Raw genomic sequence first — 27,808 nt, 5'->3', positions numbered from 1 at the left:
ATCATCAGGTAAGTGTGCCAGGACTCACTGACAGGAGGGAGCTCACCAGAGGACACTTTGCCCAAGGCCCTCTCAAATCTGGAGATAGCCCCAACAGCACTAGATGGAATATCCCCTCTAGTACTAACTGGAGTCATTTCCACCATAAGATATTTAGGAGAGGCATTCAACATGCGTTGAGGGCGCACTGTCAACTGGTTCCAGAATTGTTTTATGTCTTGGAGACATAGTAAAGCTTTCTCTTTATCCACAAATAATAGCGGCATGAGTTTCTTGGGGTTTTCCCATTGTACTGTGGTGGTTTATAGTGTGTGGGAGGAGCCGTTCAACTCAATGCAGCAATGAGGTTGGGACTATGCAGATGCACCTATTAGCTCCAACAGCACATCTGCACAACCCTGGTCTCACCACCACCCTGCCCTTCCCAGTAAGTGGCAGTTACATCACCGACAGGAGGCTAATTGCTGTGGCTCCGTCCCATCAGACAAGAGGCCCATAATACGTGGACTATCCATTCCTCATTCCATCCTTGGAATCTGACTTGCTCGATATGTCCCAGTGCAGCAACTCTGTTCTAAAGGATGTGTGGTTTAAGAATTTCACCAGGAGTTGACTCATCTGGTACTTCCCATGAACTAAAGTTGCAAGCATTCCTTATCACATCCCACATGCTGTGCATGAGGTCCACTTCCAGTCAATTAGCTTTCAGTTCAGCTGGGGCATTGGCCACCCTGACTTGTGACAGAGCTGCAGTGCTTAATGCAGCAGAGTGTTTTGTGCTGAGTGGTGGATCCCATGCTGTTGATGAGTTCCAGGTCCAAGGACTTGAATCTCTTTCTGCTGTCCATTTCTCCACCCTTGGGAATGCTTCCAGCTGAGTCATTGATTGGAGCCAAACATCAGTGTCTTCAGTGCCTGACGTGGAATCTGATGAAGTGTGGTAAAGAGAGGCATCCAACTCTGAATCACGAGGCCAAATAAAAATGGTCCGTTTTTTTTAAAAATGAATAATTTATTGTAACCTGCAGTTTGAGAATTTAGAATCTAATCTTCAAATTGCTCTGCTGGCACTAGTCTCGGTGCCATTTTGTTTCTAAAAAAATCTTCTGATGTTTGCCTTCAACAGACCTGGCTTTTTATTTAGAGTATTTATTGAAGCTCCCGTCATGCTACGGCTAATCTTTGTGACCTAGCTTGTTTAAAATGTACATTTGTTTCATGCAGCAGATACAAAATTTGTAACCAGTGAGGCCATATTGATTTTGCAGAACATGTTTCCCCAAAGCTTCTGTAAGGTCTGAACAGTGCGCGGATAAACATGCGTGCATTCCCTTTTGTGCCCTGTCATTGATTAGAGACTTCTTTGAAATGGAAAACTTCACCTTTTAAAAAGGGTGTTACATTAGTTGATTCTTTTGCTTGCTTGAACTGCTTTTCCACTGAAGTTAGAGAGGGGAGGGGAGAGCACAAGGGCTCAAAGGGAAGGTGCTTGTCATTTACTGATAAAAACCCAAGCAGAAAATCGTTCCTGCCAAAGACACCTGATCCACAGGCATCTGTTACAGTAATTTAAACACTTGGCTTGCTGATATAAACGTTTCCAGCTAAAAACACCAAGTGACCCTCCACTTTCAGAGTGTTTTTGTTCCTTCTAGCACTTTGTGAAACATTTTTCTCCTTCAGAGAAATGAATGAATGCATGAACAAAAGACCACTAATGTGTTTATTGCTCCTCAATATATCGTTAGTCAGACTTTCTGTGGAATTTGCTTGGCTATGTAAGATCTAAGTTTCGCCATTCTTAAATGAAAGCCACACAAACAAATTATTAAGTTTACGCATAATATCATTCTGAAAGTGTGTGCATTTCTTTTACCTTGTTTTCAATGGTGGTTCAGCACCCAGTTGGGATTTTTCATCTTTTCAAGCCTAAGGGTGTATATATATATCTCCTATAATAGAATAGAACTTTCAAACAAATAGATTTTTCCTTTGTGCAGTTTGCATGTGTGTGGCACAAATGCATGCATATAATATAGTTCAGATTTTTTTTTTTTTTTGAGATTTGGACATTCTGGTCCCTTCAAGTTTTTCTTTGCTGGCAGTAAGAGTGATAGATTGATGGCTTTTACAGAAGTTCAGGGAGCAAAGTATAGGTAGGATAGTCATGCTTCTTATCTCCCAGTGTGGTGTAGTGGTTAGGAGCAGTAGACTCGTAATCTGGTGAACTGGGTTCGCGTCTCCGCTCCTCCACATGCAGCTGCTGGGTGACCTTGGGCCAGTCACACTTCTCTGAAGTCTCTCAGCCTCACTCACCTCACAGAGTGTTTGTTGGGGGGGGGAGGAAAGGAGAATGTTAGCCACTTTGAGACTCCTTCAGGTAGTGATAAAGCAGGATATCAAATCCAAACTCCTCCTCTACTACTACTACTTCTTCTTCTTCTTCTTCTTCTTCTTCTTCTTCTTCTTCTTCTTCTTCTCCTCCCTTTGTGCGACACTGGAACAATTTCTAGAGCTTTATTCTGTGTTCATCTGCTTGATAGTGTTGGTGCCTGAGCCACATCTTACCTTCTCATTGGGTGGTCAGGTCAAACAGGAAATATGAGACATGCCTTACAAGAAAGAGGTAGACACTCAGGGTCATCTCTGACTTCAGTAGGTACCATGAGTTGCTCTTGCTTACTGGGAGGGGCAAGATGGTGGGGAAGCACCAGCGGAGCCAATCTGACACTCCTGCCGTGTGCTTATACTAACCTTCACATCACCCTCTTCCACCTAGTAAACAATGACACCCGCCCCCATGCTGGGAAGCTAGCCCCACCCAGCAGGTTACTGTATTGGCCTGAATATAAGCCTCACTTTTTTCCTAAATTCCAACTGTGAAAAGTTAAAATGCGGCTTAAATTCACAACCTTACAAAAATTGGCTTTTACGATATCGCTGCTGAAACAGAAATACGATAAAACAGAATGGGTGTGAGTGCCTGTAGAATTTTAAGGGAACAGCTTATATTCGGGTATTGTCTTTTTTTCTCCTCCCCATCCTGACTTTTAAAAATGCAGCTTATATTTGGGCCAATACAGTACTTCTGGTATATCCTTTATCATGCCTTGCTATCCCTGGATATATTCAAGGCAGCACCTAAGTTACAACAAAATTAATTAAAATGCAGTGTACGATATATTTTCTCTATATGCTAAAACATTCTCATTTGGCATCCTCAGTGCTCTTTTTGGTTTGAAATAAGTACACCCTGGTTCATCATATTCAGATTAAAATAGTAGATAGGGAACTGCTAAAAACACAGAATCTAATGGAAGCATTAAATGGTCTCATGCTGTTACTCTGGCACACACTATCATGAAGGGGATGCTTAAAAAGCCTTTATTTATTAAGGCAAATGTATATGGGTCAGAATTAATTAAAAAAAACTTTTAATTGTTCTCCCATTATAATTTTCACAGCAGTGTATAGTTAAATATTCATGATAATGCTGATGATATGCTAAAGGTCTGGAATAGGTCTGGAGTTTCAAAATCAACACAGGTTATTTAACCCTTTTCATCTGATATACCATCAGAGACTCGCTCAGTAAAATCCCAGAGCTCTGGAATAATTAGAAGAAAGTAATGAGGATTTAATTAGTCCTTGAGATGTGCTGAAACAGGACCATTGAGAACTTTTTTTCTGTTTGGACATGGATTGCAAGTAGAATTGATGCTATTGCAGTTGCTGTGATGTGCTGGAAAATATATTCTATTGCTAGAGGCAGTTTCATGGCACCATTCTGTGCCTGTCAGATCTGCATGGAAGGTACCCATCACGAGAGCTTCCGAAAACCCCTTGTCTTTGCCACCCTTTGCCAATATCCTGCTTTTCATCATTTCTCCTCTAGGGTCTTTTTTTCCTTCCCGTCATTTACATGTTGCATCTTGTGATAGTGTTTCATCTTGCTTTGTTTCTTGGTTTTTAAATGGAGGGGGAGAAAGGGGGGGGGTACAAGTAGTGTGTTCTGGGGGGAAAATGTATTGCAAAGAATCACAGTGGGTAACAAATTGCAGCCTTATAGAATCCAGGTGTTGAGCTGAGCGAAACCTTGATCTATTTGACACAGCTGCATGTAAGCATTATCTCAAAATCAAGTTCTTATTTAGTATTAGATCTTCACAGAAGTGATATTTATCAGTAGCTACAATGTAGTAAATTTAAATGGCTTTTTGGCAGTGGAGATTGTTATCCAGTAAGAAGCAGAAACAGATGGGATGTGATCAGGCATTTTGATGTTCTCTTTGTGCTTTCCTGCACACACATACTAAACAGCAAACTGAATTTATGTAACTACAAGCTCTTGCTTTCCTTATTCCTTTTAATGTTATTTACTTCCATCATCTATATCCTGTCACTTCATCATCCATTTATTTTCATTTAATGAAACACAAAACATATTTATCTCTTTAGAAGTCATACGTACCACTTAGGGAATTTCCCTTCATATTTCCTATTCAGATACAATTATGACTTAATACTGACATTTGATAAAGAGTATCTTTTCTCTGACATCTATTTGCCGTCTTTAAAGAAGAGACAGAGAAAGAAAAATCCTAATCAAATTGCAACCAAAAAGCACTGTGAATAGTTTTTAAATCTTAAAAGGATGTTCTTCCTCCATTTTTATTGCATTTTAGGATTTAGCATCTGACCCAAAGAAAAAAAGAATAACACTGTTCTTGTTATTATTTATAATATTTCTTATACATTTATTTTATATATCTATCTCACCATTTCTGCCACCCAAAGCAGCAAATAGAAGAAATACAATAATATAGCATTCATTAAAAAAACCAAAACAAGTTAAACCTAATAAAATACTGGATCATTTGTTTAAAAGAAAAAAGTGGGATGGCTCACAACAGACAAATAAAGTATGGTCAGAGATTAATGTTTTTCCACATCTGACACACAGAGAGGGAGAGAAAACATATATAAAGCCTCTTTCTGGTAGTGTTAGCATGTTCATGCGCAAGGTACCGAAGCCAATTTTATACTTTCCGTGTGTACTTCATGATTACTCAACACTTGAATGGTATCAGTGCATTCCTAGAGCAGTATGGAAGCCACTTCCCGCTTGTCCAATCCTGCTCCAGGAAAAGTCCATAGAGAAGAACTGAGAGTGTCTGCTGAGTGATTTGAACCTTCCTACAGCAGTGTTGTCCCTCTCCTGGCCTTTAATTGGAACCATTTTCCCTTCTACATATATTACCAGAAAGGTGTAGCACTAGACTACAGGGAAGAAGGTTCTATGTTGTTCCAGTAGCAAATAAACCTATGATGAAACCATGCATTATTGTTAAGAAGTCCTAGCTCACCAAAAGGGATGCCTGTTTTTCAACATGCAGGGATAATTTACAGCAGCTTTCTAGAGGTAAATGACATGCAGCATTGATGCAACAACAAAGGAGGCCCTGCTCTGTTTCCCAGCTGTTCATCCCTTGTACAAAATGATGCAGCTCAATTCAAGGAAATATTTGTGTCCTTCCTGAGTCTGGGTTACACTGATTGAAGCAAGTTGGAGATTGGGGTTTTATATAACTGCGCTCATTTTTGTAGGTGCTGAATTTGCAATACCAAAAGATACGTGGAAGGTCGCCTTTATTAAAGTAATCCCATAAAGCAGTTGTATCTTTATGTTTGAACTGGATTAAACCTATTCCAGCTCCTACCCTGTGAAAAGTTGGGAGTGATGTGGTACTTCTTTTCCTACTGGGAATAGTATCTGGTTTGGGCATTGCCCAAATAATGTTTGGTCCAGTTGCAGAGTACATATCAAGGGCTGGGAGTTTCTTCCCTTGTTCTGCAACCTTTAAAAGTGGTGTAAGAGTGCCAAACCAGCTCTATTCTTGGAGAATCTGAGTGCCAATTTCAGCACCTGATGGATGTCAGTTTCAGATTGAATATCAGGCATATTGTCCTCCCCAGCCAACTTCATATTTAGACTGAGTTGATTAGTTTTGGCATATGCTAAATATACAACAGCTATGCCTTATTTCAAGAAGACATGAAATCGGCAGTGTCTACCTACAGAGAGAAGGAGCCACCCTGATAAACTGCTCTGTGGCAGAAGACAACTAAATAATCACGTCAGCAGAATCAAAACCTAAAATCAAGTCTCTAGACAAATATTATCGTCTAGCAGCTGGTTACTGGGGTTTTTTCCCCTTTGATAAACGCAGTTATATTCTTGAAGATGAATTTTTATTTACTTTAGCTAAATTGGGTTTTTTGTTGTTGCTGAGACTGGGGAAAGGATTAGATTATATTTCTGCCTGTATACAATTGCTAACAATAAGACACCTCAGTAGAAACATTTTTACACGTTTTTTTTTTAGTGTCTGAAATCTCAGCCCCCAGGCTAGTACAGAAATAGGTCAGAACCATTCATTGGTAAAGGGCTTAACAAAGTGACAGTGAATGTTCCTATCGCCAGGCTTCCAATAAAGTTTACTGAATCTGGTCGTTGTCCCTGGCACAGGTTTCCCTCATGAGCTGTGAAATTCATGGTTTCTCTATTTTAACTTAAATAGGTAATACCTTGGATGATCTTTGTTAGGAAAGCATTCTTAAAACTATTGAACTGTTTATTGAGGATCTACAGTAATGGATTTCATTTGTAGGTCAACATATAGAATACCAACGGATTGCAAGCTGTAATTCCTTTTTTTTTTTTAGTGGGGGTTGGAAAACCACTGAAGTATGCGGGTGCCTCAAGGGGCCAAGCAAGGGCCTTTCCGCTCAGTTCTTTTCTGACTACCACCTGAGCAGCATAAATGTCTAAATTTGAGCTCCTCTTTGAATTTGAAGCCCCCAGCCAAATGAGGCCCCCATTGACCCTGCTCCTGTCTGAACCCCTAGACAGCCACTGCCTGTTAATATATTGAATTAGATGAGTCAATGATATGAATCAGCTTCCTGAGTTCCCAAAAAGTAAGTTTTCTATTCTGTCTCTTCTGTCCAGCTTTGATGCTGGAAAACATTTATTGGGAAGGTGGTCTCCAGTCCTGTTATGCATCGTCACAGGACACACTTATTATCCAAGAAGACAGAGGATAGTATTTCTTTGGTTCTGTGAGAGTTGTAGAGCTTTCTTCTCTGATCATTTCATTGTGCACATACATATTCCGCAAAATGGGACTGCTCAGTAGATAGCTGGATAATAGTAGTGAAAGGGAAACAGCTCGATATTCAAAAGGATGTTCCTGTTAGATCACTTTACATGGCATGGCAATCCATTGCACATGAGATAGCAGGCTAATGGCTTCAGGTCTGTCATTTCTTTGCTGCTTTCATTGCATTGACAAATGTCACTCATGTCTTTGTGTCTGTGCCCTTTGTGCATCACGTTACAATGTCTATCAGACAGCACTGGGCAAGATTTGCATAAGGAAAGGTTTCCAGGCTACCATCTGGGTGATCTGTCTAATCCTTCCCCCAATTCCAATTTATCAATGATAGATGATATTAATTTCAAGACTAGACAGGAAGAGGGTAAAGAAGGGGGAGGGGATATATTTAAACATCATTGCCTGCCTTACATAGTTGAGGTTTTTGTCATATCAGAGAAAGAATTGGGAGAGCGATTCAGCCACTTAGCTTAATAGCACAGCTGGTGGAACAGTAGGGAGTCTGGGTTAAAGCTTTAGCTAGGTCATTATTTTCTGCCTTCACCAAAGCAATTCAGTTTGTGAAAAGAAATTGGCAAACAAACACTAAACATAGTATACAGAATTTAAGCATGTAGGATCTTATAAGAAATGAAGCATACTTCTCAAGTCCCTAGAAACTTTGCACCTTAGAGAGGGAGTGAATTGGTATTACCAGCCTTTACAGTGGGAGACAAATTTGCAAAGGTGACAGGTTGTGTGACTATTATTTCACCCAAGCAACAGAGAAACATCTTTTGTTGAACTGGTGTGAAGAAACATGTCAATCATTCTGCACACAACAGCAGATGCAAACATGAAAATAAGCGGTTGCAGTGCCAAGTAGAAAGGGTATTGTGTGTTATTGCAGTCCAGTGAACCTTCACTACTTTCATACCGCCCAGTAGTAGCCACTGAAGTGCTTGAGTTTATAGTAGCTAATGGAACTGCTCACCAAAAACACTCTTTGTTTCTGTAGCTGCTGTAGCATCAAAATAAAACAACAGCAAGCAGTGGGATTGTTTATAAAAATTAATGTGACAAGTCAGGTTTGCATTAGCTGATTTTCTTCCCATAGACATTCATAGGGGCCCCCCTATAAATGTTGTATTTGCCATTTTGTGAAGTGGAAGATGATGTGTTATTAGGGGTAGTTAAGAGAGCGCCCTGCCTTGACTTTCCACTGCTTCTTTGATTTGGTTCCAATTGATTTTGTAATGCTTCTTCCCATCTGCTGAGATGAGTGCATTGGTAATGCAAATGTTTAAAGATGGTGTTTTGTTAACAGTCCATTCTATCTACTATAAATATCATTCCCTGCACCCCTTGTATCCCGAGAAGATAAACTCCTGAAAATTTGAACCTCTCTTACTTACAACCGGCCTATCCATCTCCTCTTACATTTAAATTTACTTTTTGTTCTTTGACAGCAAGTTAAACAATCAGCTTGGCTTTCAGCTTACATATCAGTCCAATAGATCCTTTGCATGAAAGTTCATTGCATTTGTCATTTCATTAGTGTTAGAGTGAAAAGTGTCTTATTACCAATATCATCTCAGTCTTCATGTTGTCCTGATTTGAACAGATTACTCTTAATATAATTCATGTATCCACACACCAACTAACACTGCACTCACTAGAATATCTTTATCACCCTTGTGTTTGATTCTGCTCATCCTGGAAATACAGTCATAGTCTGTTGATACGATCAGTAAGAAAAAGCAAATTGTCACTGAATACTGTTTGCTAAACATTGTCAGATTTGTTAGAGGCTGTGACTGTACTTGACAGCCAGACCACTTATTTATGTCCAAGTACATTGTAGCATTGGGGAAATGTTTGTATATTGAGGCAGTAATTTCTTCTAACTTCTGTCCTTTTGCTTATTCCATTTCTTTCCTGATTTCATAGCCTGTCGGTTTCTTCTTCCTTTTACATTTCCTTCCAAATCTCTATCTCCCATTTGTAATATTCAGTCCCTAGAGAGATTAATGCTAGGAAAGTGAAATTGCACCTCCCCTCCGGGAAAGTTGTACAAATTCAGCGTTTATTGGCACAATCCTTGGAGAAGAAAATATGAGTTCTGGTCTGAGCGCATCCTTCATTTGAACAATTCTCCTTTTGGACTTATACTTCCAGTGATTCTTGTCACTTCTGTTTCTACAGAAGCTTTATACCTTCACTTAATGTTTAAAGTACTAGTTTCCTGTTTGTTAAGACTTGTCTAAAGAACAGTTTTACTCATGGCAGGCTTGGTATTGCACTTCTAAATAAGGTCAGAGGCGACAGAGTGGTGGTGGGGAGGTACCAGGTAATCAAGTTTGAGCAACAGTTGTTCTGTCAAACTGTGCCACCTGTGCTAATCCTGCTAGTCCTCTTTCAGTTTCTTGGAGTAGCAAAGAGCAGACTAGTGCAGTCATCCTGAGGATTGCAAATTGCATCTGGGCTCCTGCCAGGCACTTATATAAACCCTTCCTCTAGAAGCACTCTCCTCAGCATCAAGGTGAACCCATTAAACATGAGCACCCAAACTACTATTTAAAAATTGATTGGATTCACTGAAGGTCACAAGATATTTGCCTTAGTTCTCCACAAAACAAAATAATAAATTGCTGCATCTAAAATACCGTACCTTTACTGTTAGTTACGGTAAGTACTCTTGAGTGGTGCAGGCTGGTTGGTGTCTTAAATATGACCTTTGTGATCAGCTGCTACAACCCCAAACTCTTGGGATGACTCTCCAGAGAGCAGTAAAATGGCTAGGATAGGTAAAACAGGTATTGGTATTTGAGTGAATATTCATAATCTGTGTCCATGTCCATTAGCAGCAATCGTCAAAGATATTTGAATGCTTCTTCCACCACTTTCACAAAGCTTACAAGAAGTCCCCTTCTGCAATCTGTCTTAATGTCAATCTGCCTAGAATACTTAGTCCATATAACATTGATTGTTCTGCCTTCAAGGTAATTGCCAATTCCCTGTTTTCTCAGCTTGTTTTATTTTAATATTAATCCATTATCTTACTATTGAATTTTACATGTGGGGTAAATTCCAAACCGCATAATTAGTATTGTGTTCACAAATGATGCCCTTAAGTAATGTCATGTGTTATCTGTGATTTGGAATTCTGCCGTGGATCAGCTCTCCATATATAATGATATGTGATACAAATAACCATTGCCTTAAAACAATCTTCCCTAAGCTGGTGTCCTTGAGATGTTTTGAGCTACAACTCCCCTCAACCCAAGCCAGCAAGGGATGGGAGTTTTAGTCTAAACATCTGGATGGAGGGCACTAGGTTGGTGAAGGCTATCTCAAACCAAAGTTTTAATGTTTTGTGGGGGGGGGGGTTGGTAAATAAATGTTTGAGTTTTCCATGTGGAAGTCTTTAATTTGTTCCTGAGTTGTGTTTATTTCTCTTTTAGGTTTCCTGGCAGGCATTCAGAGAAACCCTCAATTGTCTCAGTACACGCCTCAGCAAACTGGACCATCTATGTCACCCCATCCTTCACCCGGAGGCCAAATACATTCTGGAATTGGTAGCTTTCCACAGAGCAATTCAAGTGGTACTTATGGAACTCAGATGAACCAGTATGGGCCACAAGGTAAAACAGATAACACATAAAATAGCCAGCTCTTAATCATTCTTTAATAAATGCTATAGAACATTTCTTATCCTGCAGAAATTTGTGTGTTTTTCTTTTTATATTTTTATAAAAAGACTACACACACACTCCTTTTATCTTTATTATTCCTTTGTGGATATCTTGAAAAAGAGTTATTATGAGAAATATTATTAATTTTAAAAATACTAGCTGAACATAATTGAAATACAGGAGTCTACCCCCCATTTTTATTCTAAACAGATAGCAAGAATTCATAAGTTCACAGCCTGCACAAAACAGCACCTAATATGTACCTCCGGTCACAAATGTGCTTTCTGTTGCTTGTAAGAAGTTGGTTTAAGCCTGTTTCAAAATATCACATGGATTAATCTTCATCTCAGAGTCTTCCTTGGAAAGTGAACTCAATTCTGATTGCCTGCCTTGCATGGAACTCTATTCCCCTGGAAATACCCCTCTCCCATGTGGACATTGGGGGCAGGATGGAGGACAAACTCCCACGTTCTACCTCTACAACTTTTCGGAATTAATTTCTAGGAATTAAGATGAAGGAGTGGTTCCAGACAGAACCAGCATTAACTTTCTTGGACACCTTCCAAGATCCCAGGAGACCCATGATCCTGCTGATTTAGGACAGGACCCACTAGAGGACACTTTTTCAGGAACCCCGTCAGAAAAAAGAGTATAATATCAATCAGTCTTTATTGTGGTCCAAGACCAGACAGCAAAATTAACAACAACAACAACAACAACAACATAAGCCACAACAAATAATATCAGAATCAAACATCCATGTGAATATTTAATTCCAATACAGTTCTTCCTCCAGAAGGGTTTTTATAAACCATTGTTGTACAAGAAAATTTAACATTGGGCCAATATATAATAGACGTCATGTAGTTTTCTGGTCAGTTTTTATAGACCTTTGCAGTCACCAACAACATTCACATGTCATCAGGTTTTCAGAATTATTTTATTTAAAATAAAGGCCATATCTTTTGGGGCAGGGTGAGTGGAAAAGTCGATACTCATAATTTTTGTGATGAACTGTCCCACAGTTGTTAGGATCATAGAAGAACAGATTATGCAAGTCTTCATCTGCGCCTCCCAGCACTTTTCACTCCTGCTATTATTCTAGCCACGGGTCAGCACCACTCGGTTCAAAGAAATGTTGCCTTAATATATTTGATCCTAAAGTATGCTCATTCATTTGTGAGGGGAAGCTAGCTAGCTGGCAGCTAGCTGGTGTTGTTATTTTTAGCCGACAAGAAGCCTGCTTGCATTCAAGAGCTTGTGGGTGAAACATGTTCGTTAGCTCAGATCTTAATATCTGAACATCAGTAATTGGCAACAGTACGGCTGAAACTTCCAAAATGTAGCAGATTTTTCTTGTAGAGTAATAGCCACTACTAATGCACTTAAGAGATATGCCTGGCTTATATCCATGTGGCTATAAAACGATAGCAAACTGAAAGAGGAAGTGTCTATTGAAGGAGGTTGTCTCTTTTGACTAGCCCAGATGGTTCAGTTTACTGTTAATTCATTGGCAATCACCCCTTAATTCTGAAAAGGTATACTGCTTCTGTGATTATTCATATAGTTCTGCATCATACATAAGTTCATCCTTCTTATATGGGTTGTGGTGGTACCAACTCATTTTGAGTAGCTACTGGTTTGTCCAAAGCATAGGAGCCAGCTCTTTGGAACCAAGGTCCCTTCAACCCTGCCTCCTAGTAAAATATTTGAGGGGACTACCCCCAAAAAAGGTTGATGGGCACTGCCATTCAAATGATGCATGCGATGCATCTTGTAAACGACCCCCCATATTTTATTCAAGCTGGTACCCCTGGTCCAAAGTCAGCAGCTATCTGTAGTTAATGCTTGTAATGTAAGTGAGGCGAAGTAACTCAGTTCACAGAATAAATATAGTAATGCTGGTGTGCATGTCTGTAGTTCAGGCCATGTTAAGTAGACCAGGAATACAGGTTGATTTCTCAAAAGTCTTGACAGAATGCAAAAATATCATACTTGTGGATCATAAACTTTGGGTTGCCTTGGGCAAGATAAAGTTACTAACAAATTTAATACATAATAAATATATATATATATTTTAAAAAGAAACTTCATTCACTGGTAAAGTTAATTTAGAGATGTGTGAAGTTAGTCAATTTGAAAGTGTCAGTCACAACTGTCAAACAATTTGCAAGTTAAAGTTACCTGTTGTGACATTTCCAGGATATGCTGCAGACTAGAGATTTTCAAGTTGTGGCCAGCTTTTTGAATAATGCAGACAATTTCAGCTGAGTGCTAGAAGACAGTAGCTGATATCCAATTGTTACAGCCAGCTTGTGCAACAGCCGTTCTGCTGCCAGGAGGCCCTAGTTTACCACAACAGCCAAATTCAATTGACGTCTTGTACTTGTGAAATATGTTGTGCAACCCCTAGCACAACTTCTGTAGTTTTTATTATTATACTTGGTGATAGTTAAGCCTATACAGGACAGGGGAATGGGGGTGAGGAATGTCAGGAGTTCAGCCTACACTCGAGTAGGAGTGTAGGCTCTAACAAAGAAGTCCCATTGCACATGCAGAGGTTGTTCCACTCACACTTAGTTAAATATGCTCCTCAGACTTTAAATTGAGGAGCATGGACGAAATCAAAAGGTACCAATGTGAAAGGAGCAATAATGAATTCTGCATTACACTAGATTTTATATTTCACAGTAGGAAGCAGATTAAAGATGCAATCATAACTCTGCTTATCTGGGAGTGAGCTCCATTGAATTCAATGGGACATTGGAGTAAATATGGTTAGGATTGCAGCCTTAGCACCTATAAGCTGCCCCTAGAAACAAAGTCAACTCTCAATCAACACTGCAGAAGAAAGAAAAACAATGGGGCTCCTTATGGGACAGCAGGAATTATATATGATTGAATATGTAAACAGTAAAGCAATTTACATCTCTATTTGCATATAATGTCCACTTGTTTAGAAAAGCATTTATATAAGAATCCATGTCAGCTCAGTGGTCCATTTTCAACAGATTCCTCCAACATTCTTAATCTCATCCAGTGGCATGGCTAGAATACATTTGTTTGGGCCAATAAAATGGGTAAGTGGTTTTTATGGGGTGGTGGCCCTGTAGACTATTCTGTGCTGCTTGGAAGAAAGTCAGGATAAAAAATAAATAAGTGTTGAATTCTTTCTAGCAGACTTCACATGAAAGTTGTAATGTTTAAATTGGCCCTCAGAGGCATTATTGAAGAACTATAGCCAGTCATATGAAACCTTTGTTTTTGCAGTGTTTCATATTGCATCTTTATTGGCTCACCCTCTGTGGGTTTGTATGCTTTTCAGGTTTGTCCAAAACGTTAGATATGAACGAGCACAGATTCCAGTAAAAGTGCATGTTGCTTGCCAAAACTCACCTAGTTTCACTGTAAAACCTCCGAAGAGGTTGCCATAATTACTATATCCCTTATCTTCCTGGCATATACTGAGACCCACTGATCTTTTCCCAACAGCTTATTTGGAGGAGAGATTTTTTTTTTAATGGTGTGGTTTTCTGAACATAATATACAGTACTTTATAGTTTATTATTCTCAACCAAAATGTCATTTTTGTCATAGAGCTGTTCTTCATCTTAAAGTTTTTTCTGTCCAGGCAACATAGATCATAATTATTTACTGGAATATTTCATCTTAAAATATTGTTCCTTTAGTGTGAACAATAGGTATAAAAATAGACTTCATTGTAGATTAATTTTACTGGTACATAAAGCCTTTGGTGAATGACATTAAACCGATACTAATTCTAGGCTAGTTTCTATGTGGATTTTGATGCTCCTAAACTATTGGTCCAGTTCAGACATCATGGCCTCTGACTCACATGGCCTCTGACTTTGGTCTCCTGTTCCCTCCTACAGTTGCTTGTTTACAATAGCTATAGTTAATTTTACTTACAAGTCAGGGCTGAGAAGCTGAGATCAAGCACAGTGAGGCATGGTCTAGTAGCAGGGTCTTAAAGTCAAACACAGCAGAGTGGTCCGAGGGCAGAGGCGGTATTAGCAAGGGTTGGTAGTAGCAGGTCAGTCAGGATAGGAACAATAAGCTGGCTTGCCCATAGCAAGTTCCCTGCTCCCCAAGTAGACCCGTATTCCTGAGAAGTCCCATTCTTACAAACCTAGAGTGGGGTTGAAACCTAGGGGGTTGAATGAAGCTGGGAAGAAGCTAAGTTCATTCAAATAGTACCTGAATATATCACTGATAGTTTGTGCAGTTTGCACTTCATCCTGTAACCAATCAAACTAGGGAACTACTTTTTTTAAAAAAGCATAAAAATCAACATACAGTTTTTGTATGTTATGCTTTTTTGGACAAAAAATCCCTACATTGTTCCTGATCCCAGTAGTTGTACAGCTCCTTCTCTTCCATTATAAGCACTTGGTGTGCCCCCCACCCATGAACATAATGTTTTAGTTGTGGCATAAGTATTCCATCTTTTGACTTCTTGATCTGTATATAGATATGACAGAAAGGACCTCCATTCACTTTCGCCTCATATTGTTTTAAAGCAAGATGTAATAAAACAGACCTTTGCCTCAAATACAGCTTTTGTAGTGAGTGCTTTGAGTTCTGCCGTACAAGGATTTTGTATCCATTTATTTCTCTGCTTCACATAAAGACTTTCCTTCAGTGATGGAGGATGCGGGAAAGCCTGTGAGAATTCAACATTGTTTAGTGTGTATTGTAATATATTTACTGTAGAGAGGAAACATAACATTTGTGCTGTTTAAAAAAACCTTCATTTTCTGTGAGCTCCCTTATTACATGTTTTAGAATTTTGGGGGAATATTTTAAAGAGCTTTAAAACTCTTGTTGACTCCTATTGAAGAGATGATGCCAAAGACTGCTTTGACTGCTTTGTTTTCCATGAGCTAAGTTTAAAGTTAATAGGTTAAATCCAGTTGTGTCTCTCTACTGGCAGAAGGCTATTTGATCCAGTAGAAACGTCCTTGAGTAGAAAGGTAGAAGAGACTGTTTTTAGAAATTTCACCTTTCTTCTGCAGACCCCTCTGTGACACCTCTCACACTGTTCGAATCTAAGGGGTCCCCACCTTAGAGGGGTGCAGAGAGCAGCAGATGTAAGGGGGAATCAGGAAAAATAATCTCTTCCCATTTTCTCCTCATGGAAACCTCCAGTAGATCAAAGAGCCTTCCACCAACCATTGGATGCAACCATATTTCATTAAGTGTTTCAACTTGCCAACCATTTTAGCAAATTCTTCAGCTGCTTGCAAGGATTTTTGGACACAAGTGTTGACAATAGTTCTGTTCTGTTGTGAAATTGCTTAATTGGGATAGTAATTTTAGTCCACTAGATGGATTATTTCATCTGCTTGTTTTAGAAGCTATTTGATTGCCTCTAATTCCACATTAGTTACTTCGCATGGTTGCTTTTGGTGCCTGCATGTAATGATGCCACTTGGAAACAACAATGGTTGAATCCTCTATGGGCAGATTCATCCATTTCTCTAGTTTTCTAAACTGAACTGTGAATTGGGTACATTGCTGAATGGCAGCAGTTTTGAGAATTAGCTTTCCAGCTGGTGGAAACCTTTTGGTTTGTAAAATATTATGCAATTATAAGGTCCCAAATTGTACGAACTGTGCAATAATTAGCTGCTAGCTTATGTTGTAAAGAAGAAGAAAAAAACCCAGATTTATAATTTACCATAATGACCTAGCCATATTGAAATTATTGAGATTCTTGTCTGAAAATGGTAGCTTTCTTCTTAGTAAAACATTAGCCATTCAAACTGACTGAATGGAATTGATTTTAATGCCAAAGCAATGCTCTCAGATAACATGCCAAATACTGTGTCCCTTTTCCTGTTAAGTTCTGCAGTTCCTTGTTCCCCCACTTTCTTTATACTGCAAGTGTCTCTGCAAATTAATTTCTGGGTTTTAGTCAAGAATTGGAGCTATGAAAGCATTGGTGTATCAGAGATGTACCCGTCTGCCAAATCATACAGAGGTTTGTTGATTCCATGCTTTGGTGATCATACAGTATCCTAAAAGTTACGCTGAATAAGTGACAACCTTCATTTTATTCAGTGGCATGTTTGACATGTATCTAAAATGGTAGGCACATGCACTGGAATTGATACATTTACAACTAGAGTTTTGTTTTTCTGTTCATTGAGCATAACATGACATACACACATAAGCAATATAAAATGGCTGGATATGTGCAATTTATTTTATAGGAAGAAACACTTCATGAGCAAATGGTTAGTGTCTTCAGTTAGCCATGTTAGAATTTATTTGGAACAAGCTTGTTATCAAAAATCTGTATAGAAGCACTGTTTTAAATATTTTATTTAAAATATTTATTTGTTGAGTATCTAAAGAAGAATTACACACTGTACAGAACATGTAAAAAAGAAGATAGGATTTGTCAAAATAGGTTTATTGTTCAGTCTTAAATGTGTTTGTATTTCTTGCCAGATCATCTTTAGGACTGTGAGTGTTCCCAATGACACTGACACTGAGACAGTTTCAACTTAAACCAGAGTACAAGTGCTTCTCTGGATTTGGTGCATGTCACACAATCTGCTACAATCTAGGCATGAGCTCGAGGATCTTGACATATTTCTGTTTTCAAGCTTAAACGCTGAAGTCTATATCTCTATTCCTCTATTTTAAATTTGGTTTAATAGGGCCACTGCTTTCCCCTGTATATAAGACTCTACAGCTCCTGCAATTAGTGATAATTCACTGAAATGGGCTGGAATCTGAAATCCATTGGCTGAAAGGAGAATGGGCTGCTTGTTAATGTTCCAAGGCTGCCACGCCAACCGGTACCCACTTGAAAAGTGTGGCTCTTGCACTTGGCTGCTTGACATGTCCAGCTGATGGAGGCTGGCTCAGCATCTGCTGCATTCATTGTATCTAATGGTGTATCCATCTGTTGGCTGTCAAAGCCATTGCCAGCAAATTACTAATATATTAGAGAAACATGGAAATAAGTTTGTAATTCTCATTCCTGGCTTTCTGTCTCGTTTGTTGCTATTTATTTATTTATTGAGGTGTTGAGGGGGGAAATCTACATTTCCCCCCCTAAAAGGTTATCTTGTTCTTGTTCTAGCCTATTCTGACTAAGCCGCTTTGATAAAGAAGATTCCTCTGTGTTTTTGGGTGGTGTCTATTCTACTGCTGCCCTGCACGTAGTCCCAATAAGGAAAATTGAGAACAAGTGTTTGGTTTTTTAACACCAGAAGATTACAAGGCGTTAGAGATCTATACTCATGCTTCTCTGTTGCAAATTAATTTTACAGTATCATATGAGGGGCTTCAGACAGGTCAATGTGTCTGAGACAAACACACACACACATGGATATACATACACATTTGCAAGTGTGTGAGTTGAAGTTCAACAACATCTGGATGGCCACAGGTTCCCCCTCCCAGCTTTAGATGAGACTTCAGTGTCATCCCATGGAGACACTCTTTCTTTCTTTAAGATAAATGATTTACATCGGAATGGTATTATTTGTATTAAATAAGAATGGAAGCAGGAGAAGGAACAACAACGTCATCTCCCCAAAATCAGAACATGGGAAGTCACCCAAAAATGTTTAATTTGGAATGGAATAATTGGCTTTTTAATTGTATTATGACTTGGTATTGTGTCTATGTGGCTTATATTGGATTATTATTAATGAAAAATTAATTAATTTTTTTTAAAAAGAGACATTCTTTCTTACCTGAAGCCACAAGACATTTGAGCGATCAAAAGAAAATGGGGTTTTTTTGTATCTCCTGTGACTCATCTTGTCTATGAATAGTAATATAGTAGCTTTGTGTTTAACAGCTAGGATAGATCCTCCTCCTTGTATAAAGAACCTGGGATATGCTTCTAATGCTGTTTCAAAGACTCAGTTACAATCTCAAGAAGTTCAGTCATATCTGATAAAGTTTCATTCTGAATTCCCCTAAGTCTTGACCAGAGTTTCCTAATATAGCATATATGGGTCAGATCTATGCTGACATTTGGAATTATATACATTATATTATATATGTTAGAAAGATTACTATGTAAAGCAGTAGATAATGTTAGATTTCTGAGGGCTATTCAGCCTGCAAGGTTTTTTCTCCTGACCACAAAGTCCTCACTGCTGCCATGTGATTACTAGGCAGGTGTGAAGAAGTTTTTCCAGGACAAAAGACCCAGCAGGTGTTGATGTCACGTAAAGATTTTCCTGTTTCACATAGAATATGAATGGGAATGTCTGGTTTGTGTTCCACAAACACAGCTGCATAATAAAAATAGATATGTGTAGGACAAACAGTGGATATACCAGTGAATTTATATCTGAGTAGAAGTAAAATGTCAGCAATAAAGGCTGTTGGTGAATTGTTTATCAATTATATTAGAAAGGTTGATTACCTATGGCTGTGCTGGGGTGGGGATTAAAAAGTTGTACAGTGGTACCTCGGGTTACATACGCTTCAGGTTACAGACTCTGCTAACCCAGAAATAGTACCTCGGGTTAAGAACTTTGCTTCAGGATGAGAACAGAAATCGTGCTCCGGCGGCGCGGCGGCAGCAGGAGGCCCCATTAGCTAAAGTGGTGCTTCAGGTTAAGAACAGTTTCAGGTTAAGAACAGACCTCCGGAACGAATTATGTACTTAACCCAAGGTACCACTGTATTTAAAATAGCAGCTAAAACTGGAGGCTGGCATTTCATTTTAAGCACATTGTTGTCGGTTCCCAAAGCAAATGCTAAGTGTTATTTAATTTCCTTTAAAATCACAAGATAGAACTTGTAAGGCATGACTGAGTTAAAAGTGTACAGAACAAAGAAAAAGAAATAAACATGATGTAACAGGGCTTGCATATGAACCTATTATGAAGATACTATGACAATGCCAATCTAGATCTTTATTTGTTAATGTACAAAGGGCATGAGGAAGGAATTATATATGTTCTATGTTTCTTATTCTAGAATGTGAAGAATGAGAGGAAAGGGATCTAATGTTTCCATTTCAGTGAAAAGTCTGCTTAATTGGGAACACTTTTTCAAAGTGTAGGAGCAACAAGGAAGACATACCCCCACAGGCTGCAATGCACAGTACTCACCCTAGCTAGATTTTCTTAAGGTCCTCCCTTGTTTCACCCCCATATTTCTACTTCCCCACTCTTTCAACCCTGCTCCTGGTGTTGCAGGATGATTATGGAGCTGCAGCCCCCACCCCATCTCCCAAAAAATCTTGTCTTCTCCTGTCCACCACATCTCCTCAGTGAGGCAAGTCCACCACTTTCAGAAATCCGTATCTGCAGAAAACCAGTATTGAATAATAGATAGGGAATCCTCCATTTGTGTCTTGCACTGTTTGGGTTACTTCATTGAACGAGATTTTCCAGCAAGCTGTTTCTCTGAATCCAAGGTTGTAACTTTATTTTCCTCTGTTGCATTGTTTTGTCTAGGAAACTACTCCAGACAGCCAACGTACTCTGGAGTGACCAACACGAGTTACAGTGGCCCAGGACCTGGTATGGGTATAAATGCCAGCAGCCAGATGCATGGACAAGGGCCAGGCCAGCCTTGTGGTACCATACCCCTGGGACGAATGCCATCAGCTGGGATGCAGAGCAGACCGTTTCCTGGAAATATGAGCAGTATGACCCCCAATTCTCCAGGCATGTCTCAGCAGGGAGGCCCAGGGATGGGACCACCCATGCCGACTGTGAACCGTAAGGCACAGGAGGCGGCTGCAGCAGTGATGCAGGCTGCTGCAAACTCCGCCCAGAGCAGGTATGAATCCAAAGGAAAGGATCCGAAACCATTTAAAATGTACTTGCTTATAAAGTAAAGGAGGTTTGTGCAAAGGACAAAATGGTATAATTGTTAAAACAAACCCAAATGACAGTGGCAGGTGTTTACCATTTCAAGACATGTTTTATATCTAAGAATATAAGTATTTAGAACAGGAAGTCCCACAGTTTTAATATGACGTAAAAAGTAAAATCCCTACAATTAACCCCTGCAATTCTGAAAGGGTAAATTCAGTACACACAGGTGTGGCATGAATTGTTGGGGAAAGGAGGGTGGAAAGAAGCACCATTGCTGGGATCGTTGTTGTCTCTTGGGCATTTGAAATCTCCAGAACATTTTCAAAATCCATTCGCCAATGGATATGAGCAGTTGTGGGCAGGGGCCACCCTTTTTAAAGCTAACCAGAATATCTAATTTATAACTGCTGTTCTGAGGTGGAGACTGAAATATGGATTATTAATCTCTAGTCTTGTGGTTTTTGCAGTACAGGAAGCATCTTCCTCAGGTCTTGAGGTAGCACCATAAATTTACACTCCATGGCTAATATGTGCAGCCTACTATCCCTGGGATGATATCTCCAAGACCCTTAAGGGAGAATACCTGGTTACTGGATTGCAGTATGTGCCTGCAGTTCTAAAAACCTGTGGAAACGCAAATAGCATCTTCCCTTGTGCTGCCCATGGCAGCCATGGGGAACACATGCTCTCACGTTTCCTGAGATCATGTTGTGTTTCTCTGTTTCATAGTGTTGAAATAGACAGGCTTTTCCCCAGCAGAAAAATGAATTTTATTATTGTTTTGCAAGATGGATCTATATGCATGTGTATATTAAGTGCATGCATATATAAAATACATATTTATGCACATTTCTACAGACATATACATTGCATTTGGTTATATAATATACCATTGATGACCTTACGCACTAATTACTCCAGATATTTTTATGTCTATTATGCATATAAAGGAAAAGGTATACACAACTTGTTTGTACTATGGAGGATTAGGGAGACCTAAAACATCTTTTAAAAACCCCAAAATACTACTATTTTAATAGGATAAAATCACATTACCTTTCTAAATTACTGACCTGGGCTCCTGTGAAATTCAGTAGATCAACAGGTTTTATGCATTTTTTTGTTTTGGTTTGAGCAATTGGTATTTTACAAACATAAAAGCAATATAATTAATTTTAAACATTAATAATTGCCAGTAAAATAGAGTGCATGGTTGCAATTCACATTATGAATTTGGATAAAGTATTTCATATTTGATTTAAACACACAAACATAATACCTGTAGATTGCTTTCCCACTTGAAGCCTAACTCTCAAATCTATTTTGTAGACTTACTTTTCAGTTGCTGTATCTCCATAATCAAAACACAACATTTCAAAACCTCTTCATCACATTGTGCGCACCAGGTAATCTAACACCTGTAGGAAGATTATGAAGTCATTAGACCTTAATTGCAAAAGGAACATTAGGAAGCAACTTGTGGGATGAATCCCTTTTTATCCAAGAGGTTTGGAAGCACAGCATTTTTCTCCTTGGTTCCTAATGGAAAGCTATATGGCTATTTGCCCAACAGTAAGAATCCTACATGCTTCAGTATGGAAGGATTGTAGCTGACGAGGTGGTTCATGCTTGTGATCCAATACAAATCCAAAGAAGCTGTTCTTTTGTTCTGCTTTAGGCCACCATACATTAGGTCGCCTGCTTATCCCAGCCAGTCTGGGGCTGGCGGACGCCCCATGTTTTCTTCACAGCACCCCAACTATGGCAGCACTCAGGCTCCCATGATGCATCAGCCTGACCAGTACGGGTAGGTAGCCATGTAAACTGGACTTGCTGTGGGATCTTGACAGGGTTTTTTCTCCTAAATGTTATATGCCATTTGGCTATTGAAGGCACTCCAGATCAAGTATAATGCTTGCATCTGAAAAGGAATTTGCTTTTTTGTTTTTACTAACTATGTCAGTTATGATTTTTAAAAAGACAAACAAAAAACTGCATGTCACCCACACTGCATGGCTTGTGGCATGGCTCTGTTTCCTTCATGCCTGAGAGGGAAATGAAGATCTCCATTGGCTGCAAATAAATTAAAACTTGTGTTTTTCTGCACCATTACTTGTCCCTTCCTCCATTTTTTTGTCGTTGTTGTCTAGGAGCAGAATCATGAGACACTGAAATTACCATGGCTGTCTTGTTGTTATCATCACATTAAGCTTCTCCCCAAAAATACGCTATGTATTTATGAAACTGATTGCAGAAGCAATGGCAGTAGTTAGTAATGGGGCTTATAAAAGGTTCCATGGTATCATAATTTAAACAATTTATGAAAGGGTGACAGCCTGCTAACACTTCTGCCAAGGGGTGTAAAACTTGAGGTGTCTAGTATGAAATTACCTGAACTACGGGGGATTTTGTTCCAGTTAATTGTGTTTTCATCAGTATTTCCCTACTCTTTTTTAAAAAGATTACGTCACTGTGAAAGTGCTACCACCATTCAGTTTCAAAATTTTCAGAAGTAATACACACCCAGTCAAATTACTGCTATCACTGGCCAACTGGAAATCCCCAAAGTTGCAGTATTCTTCTCTAGATGCAGGGAGACCAATGAGTCCTGATTTTGCTAACATGAAATATTTAAAAGAATTGTGTGGCACCCCTGAAAAATATGAAGCAAACTATTAGGACCCTAGCACTGTGGAAGATTTCTGATAGTCAAGTTAACATTTTGGTCAGCGTCTACATGCATTTGAACGTAACAGTAAGCAGTGGTTTGGCACTCCAAGCATGAACTGGAACAAGCCCAAGCAAAGCCTTAGGCACATTTGCCCCCCTCGTCTCCTTCCATGTGACCACTAGTGTCTACTTCTGGTTTCACAGAATTTTGGCTTGTTATATATGAATCAGAGATTGTGGTTTGAAACAAATTCTGGGGTGTTAAAACATGCCAGCTACATAACCCGTAATTTGAAGTTGGCTTGTTTTGAAAGCGATCAGAGTTCGTTTAAAACTATGATGTTTAGTTTGTACACAACAACAAACCAGGATTCTCTGTAACCAAAAATAAACACATACTTTCCCCAGCTGCATAGAAGGAGGAGGAGGAAAGGCGAAGTTTATGAGCCCAATAATTTGCTTGGGCTTGTTCCAGCTCAAGTACATAGTACATGTGAACTGGGCCATGATAGGTAGTTGTTGTTTTTCAAAACAAAAACAAAAAACCCTAGAACAACACACTTATAAATGTCACAGAGAGTGAACGCGCACAGTGTTTTTCTACCACATCATTAGTTTTGAAGGGGAAGCCTGTAGTGTTCGAATGTCATTGGCAATTGAAACAAAATGCCGATCTTTGGCGCCTTGATTAAAATAAAATAAGAGAGTGCAATCCACCTCCCCCAAAGTTCCTTGGAATGAATGAAGTGTTGAACTTGCTTAAGTGAGTTGGGTGGGAGGTAGTTTTATGAAACGCTTTTGATGGCTTCCAAGTCATATACTAAACTGTAACATGATCCCAGTGTTGAAAGCACGGATTTCTTTTTTTCTAAACCACAAGAAATGCTCTTAGAAATTTAGGAATCTTATTTAGACACAGAAAGCTAGTTTGGCTTTGCTGTGCCAAGTCACATTAAGCAACTGTGTAAAATGAATTTAAATGGCATGCATCAGAGCAAGCTCACTTCTGCTGAGGCAGAAAATCAATGCCTGCTAAGCAGAACTTGAACAATCAAGAGCAGGGATTCAATCGGTTATATTATCCTGTATTCTGGTGCAGAATGCTACCCTTCTAATTAAAAAGAAAGGTTAATAGTGCAATCCTAACAATGTCTACTCAGAAGTACTCTTACTGAATTGAGTAGGCCTTACTCCTTGGTAAGGAGGGTTAGGATTGCAGCCTGAGACTTTTAGAAGCAACATCATTCCGACATCTCTACAGAAGAAGTAGTTACCCTCTTGAATGGTAACTATTTTTTGTTTTAATAACCCAGATGGTATATTATGTAGGAACACTATATTCACTACTAAGCAGACAAGCCTCTCTCTAGTGTGGTTTGGACTTGGTGCCAAAGAGTAATACCATTCTTGGAGATCAGCAAATAACCCTGAAAAAGCAGGAAGCCATAAAGAGTTAAATCACTTTCCTTTTCCTTTTTCTTGTTTTTGTCCTGGCCAAGACTTTCAGAAGCTGTATATTATGGATAAGGAGAGTATGCTCACATGTGACAAATCTCTGCAATTACCATGGAAGGATACAGTGAGTGCACTATAAAAATGAAGGATGGCAACAACAACTGAGCTTTAGACTTCCTCAACGGGTTGGATATGAAGAAGTAATAAAGGCAACAAATAAACTTGGGATTAAATTTTAAGGGGTTTCCAATTTTGAATGTCTCTTGATGGGTGCCCAAGTTGAGACACATGGGCTCTGATAGACACTGCTGAGCACACACATTGTAGCTTGTAACACTTCGAAAAAGGAGTGTATTTGATGGTGTGTATTTAATAAAGGCCTTCAAGCAGTGGGAGGCTTACATCTTTTTGGGGTCTGTTTGTTGAAATGGAAGGGGGATACAATCTGCCGGCACAAAACGCTATAGCCTTCTCCGTAGCAAATCAGTGAGCACAAAGGGGGACACACAGCTTTAGTTCACTTCCTTTGTGTTTATCTTGAAGCTGCTAGAGAAGTAAAGGAGAGGGAGAGTTAAAGCAGTATGCATTCCTGTGTTAGTTCTTGTTTCCCTGTTTTGTTTTTGAATACAAGGAGACCTAAGAACAGATTCAGGTATTTATTATTTGTGGTTCTAGCTCACCCTTCACTGAGTGGTCCCAGGGCAGGTTACAAAAAGGTACCATAGACACAAATTTTATTTATTTATAATTAGTCCTGCCTTCCTGCCATCAAGCATAAAGATCCATGTCCAAATGTGTCATTGTAGGTAATTTCTGGTAATACGTTAAGTGATTCCACTCCACCAGAAAGTAGCTGCCGGCTATGTTGGATGTCAGGGTATTGCCAAATGTCTTATGTGAAATGACTAATGCCTTCCGACACTTGCCTGTATATATAGTAAAATATGCTACATATACAAAAATTGCAGGAATTGGTATGGTATTCAAATATGCAAACCCAGTTTTAAGTGTGAGGAAAGCAGATATTCATCACAGTCCAGACTGGACAAATGTAGTATTGCAGAGTTGCACTGTGTGAATACTATATTTTTTCATAGGTCATAGGTGGGGGGGGGGCATACAATGACCCAAACTATTGTGCAATGTGATGTGTACAAGAGGAGGTTTTTACAGAAGGAATTTCACTTTACACCATGCTACCACCACCACCCCAATTATAGTTCAGACAATTGTTACAAAAATGTTTTAATGTGTATGCTCAGAATGTTGTTTGTTCCTTCTCTTAAAAAGGGGGGGGTTAGGCACTTCATTTTAAAGTTTGGAAGTACTAGTTGGCTAGTTGAGACATATCAGCAATTAGTGGTCAGGTCACCATGTGAAAACTCATAAGCATCTGAATATTGCAAATTTTTATTCAGATGCTGAGTGAGGGCTTCTTTTCTCTTTATCTAGAACTTTTTAAAATATTTTTTAATTTTGTGTGCTGCCCTGAGACCTTGGTATATAAATCAACCAAGCAAACTTACGAAATGCATGTCAGAAGGGCCTCCTGTGGGCACAGTCAAAAACAGCTTCCATGAGAAACCATCCTTGCATATTACATGGCCAACACTTATATTGGCTGACTCGACTTGCAGGACATAAGGGCCAGAATTTCCCATGCTAGACCCTATATTAGAGCTGTCAATTAATGCTGTAATTTTGTCAAAAGGAAATGCACAGTTGCAAAGCGAATTTATTTGGCCTTTGGATTCCTTGATACTCTACCACCTAAGACACTAAGCCTTGGATAGAGAGGAGTCTAAACTTGCACTAAAGTGTTCCTCTTTGTACACAGAGGTCATGGCTCATTTTGATGTCTGTTGAACATGCAGAACGTTAATCCTTCAGATAGAGCAGGGATTGCCACTGGAAGGTAGATTAAAACATCTCATATTTGAGCAAATGGAACCTCGCACTTATCTGGATCTAAGGCTCAGTCTTTCATAGTATCATGAACTGCAATAGACAATAATAATTTTAATTGCGTTATGTTTCAGTTTACTTCATTCTTCGTAAACCCACTGCATTCTCAGCCTGTACTGCACTATCTGGGTTCAGTAGTGTGTGCACTTATTTGCAATTGAGGGCATTGAAATAATTGGCCTGGTTTGCATAACTTGCTAAACCGGACTTTGATTTAGTGAAACCCACAGCTACTTGGCTTTTCCCTGGTCCTTTTTGTTGCCCGCCACATTCTGAAGTCCAAGTTTGGTTTAGTGTGTAATCTGAAATAGGGCTCGCTCGTGTTTAATCTCTCTCCACACTAACCACAAACTGTAATCAAGAACAAACTTTGCTTACATCTCATGGTTAGTGAGGAGAGAGATTAACCATGAATCTTGGTTTGGATGATATGCTAAGCCGAAGTTTGGCTTGGTGCAGGGGAGGAGTCGTGTGGCTGCAAGTTCCTTTCAGAGCTTGCATCTTCATGTGGTCTCGCTAAGGCAAGGATTGACTTGGTATGTCATGCATACCAGTGACACTTACTTTTGAGTAAAGCTGACTCTTTATCATGTCAGGTCGTCAGTCTATTTAATGCACCTGATGTAAATCTCTTTATTTGGCGATCACTCGTAGCTGAGTAAGATTGTCTTCCATAAACACGGTTTTAACAGTGGGTCCGTAAGTGACTGTGGAGGCCAGTTCTGGATCCACACATCTTTCCACAATGGGGACATAGGTTTCTGGGTGGGAGTTGATCATGGTGAGGGTTTGCCAAGTGTGCCTTCCTCATAGCACATTTCTCCCTTTCATCCTGAGTTCAAGCGTATTCAAAGCTGGTAAAGGCTGTTCTCCAACTGGAATGCTCGCAGGCCAGTGTTTCCCAGTTGTTGGTGTTTATACTACATTTTTAAAGATTTGCCTTGAGAGAGTCTTAAAACCTCTTTTGTTGACCACCGGCTATACTCATATAAGACCATCATGTGAATATTATGTTTCTGTGAAGTACTGAGAGAACCTG

At 39.3% G+C, this 27,808-nt stretch overlaps 1 protein-coding gene across 18 annotated transcripts in view; it reads left to right on the top strand.

Moving 5' to 3' along the window:
- ARID1B (AT-rich interaction domain 1B) overlaps positions 1–27,808 on the top strand; it is a 345,246-nt gene that overhangs the window by 253,610 nt on the left and 63,828 nt on the right. For 10 of the 18 annotated variants that reach the window (XM_083433948.1, XM_083433953.1, XM_083433958.1 and 7 more), the window contains 3 exons: positions 10,622–10,801; positions 20,314–20,641; positions 22,358–22,486. In XM_083433948.1, the coding sequence (XP_083290074.1) occupies positions 10,622–10,801; positions 20,314–20,641; positions 22,358–22,486 (637 nt within the window). The remainder of the gene's footprint in view (positions 1–10,621; positions 10,802–20,313; positions 20,642–22,357; positions 22,487–27,808) is intronic. The other 8 variants (XM_083433947.1, XM_083433944.1, XM_083433957.1 and 5 more) reach the window with 1 other exon arrangement.

This window comes from Podarcis tiliguerta (genome assembly GCF_965153285.1).
Source record: "Podarcis tiliguerta genome assembly, chromosome: 3".
NCBI lineage: Eukaryota > Metazoa > Chordata > Lepidosauria > Squamata > Lacertidae > Podarcis > Podarcis tiliguerta.
Note: the sequence above shows the minus strand (reverse complement) of the source record. Positions and strands in the feature narration are given on the sequence as shown.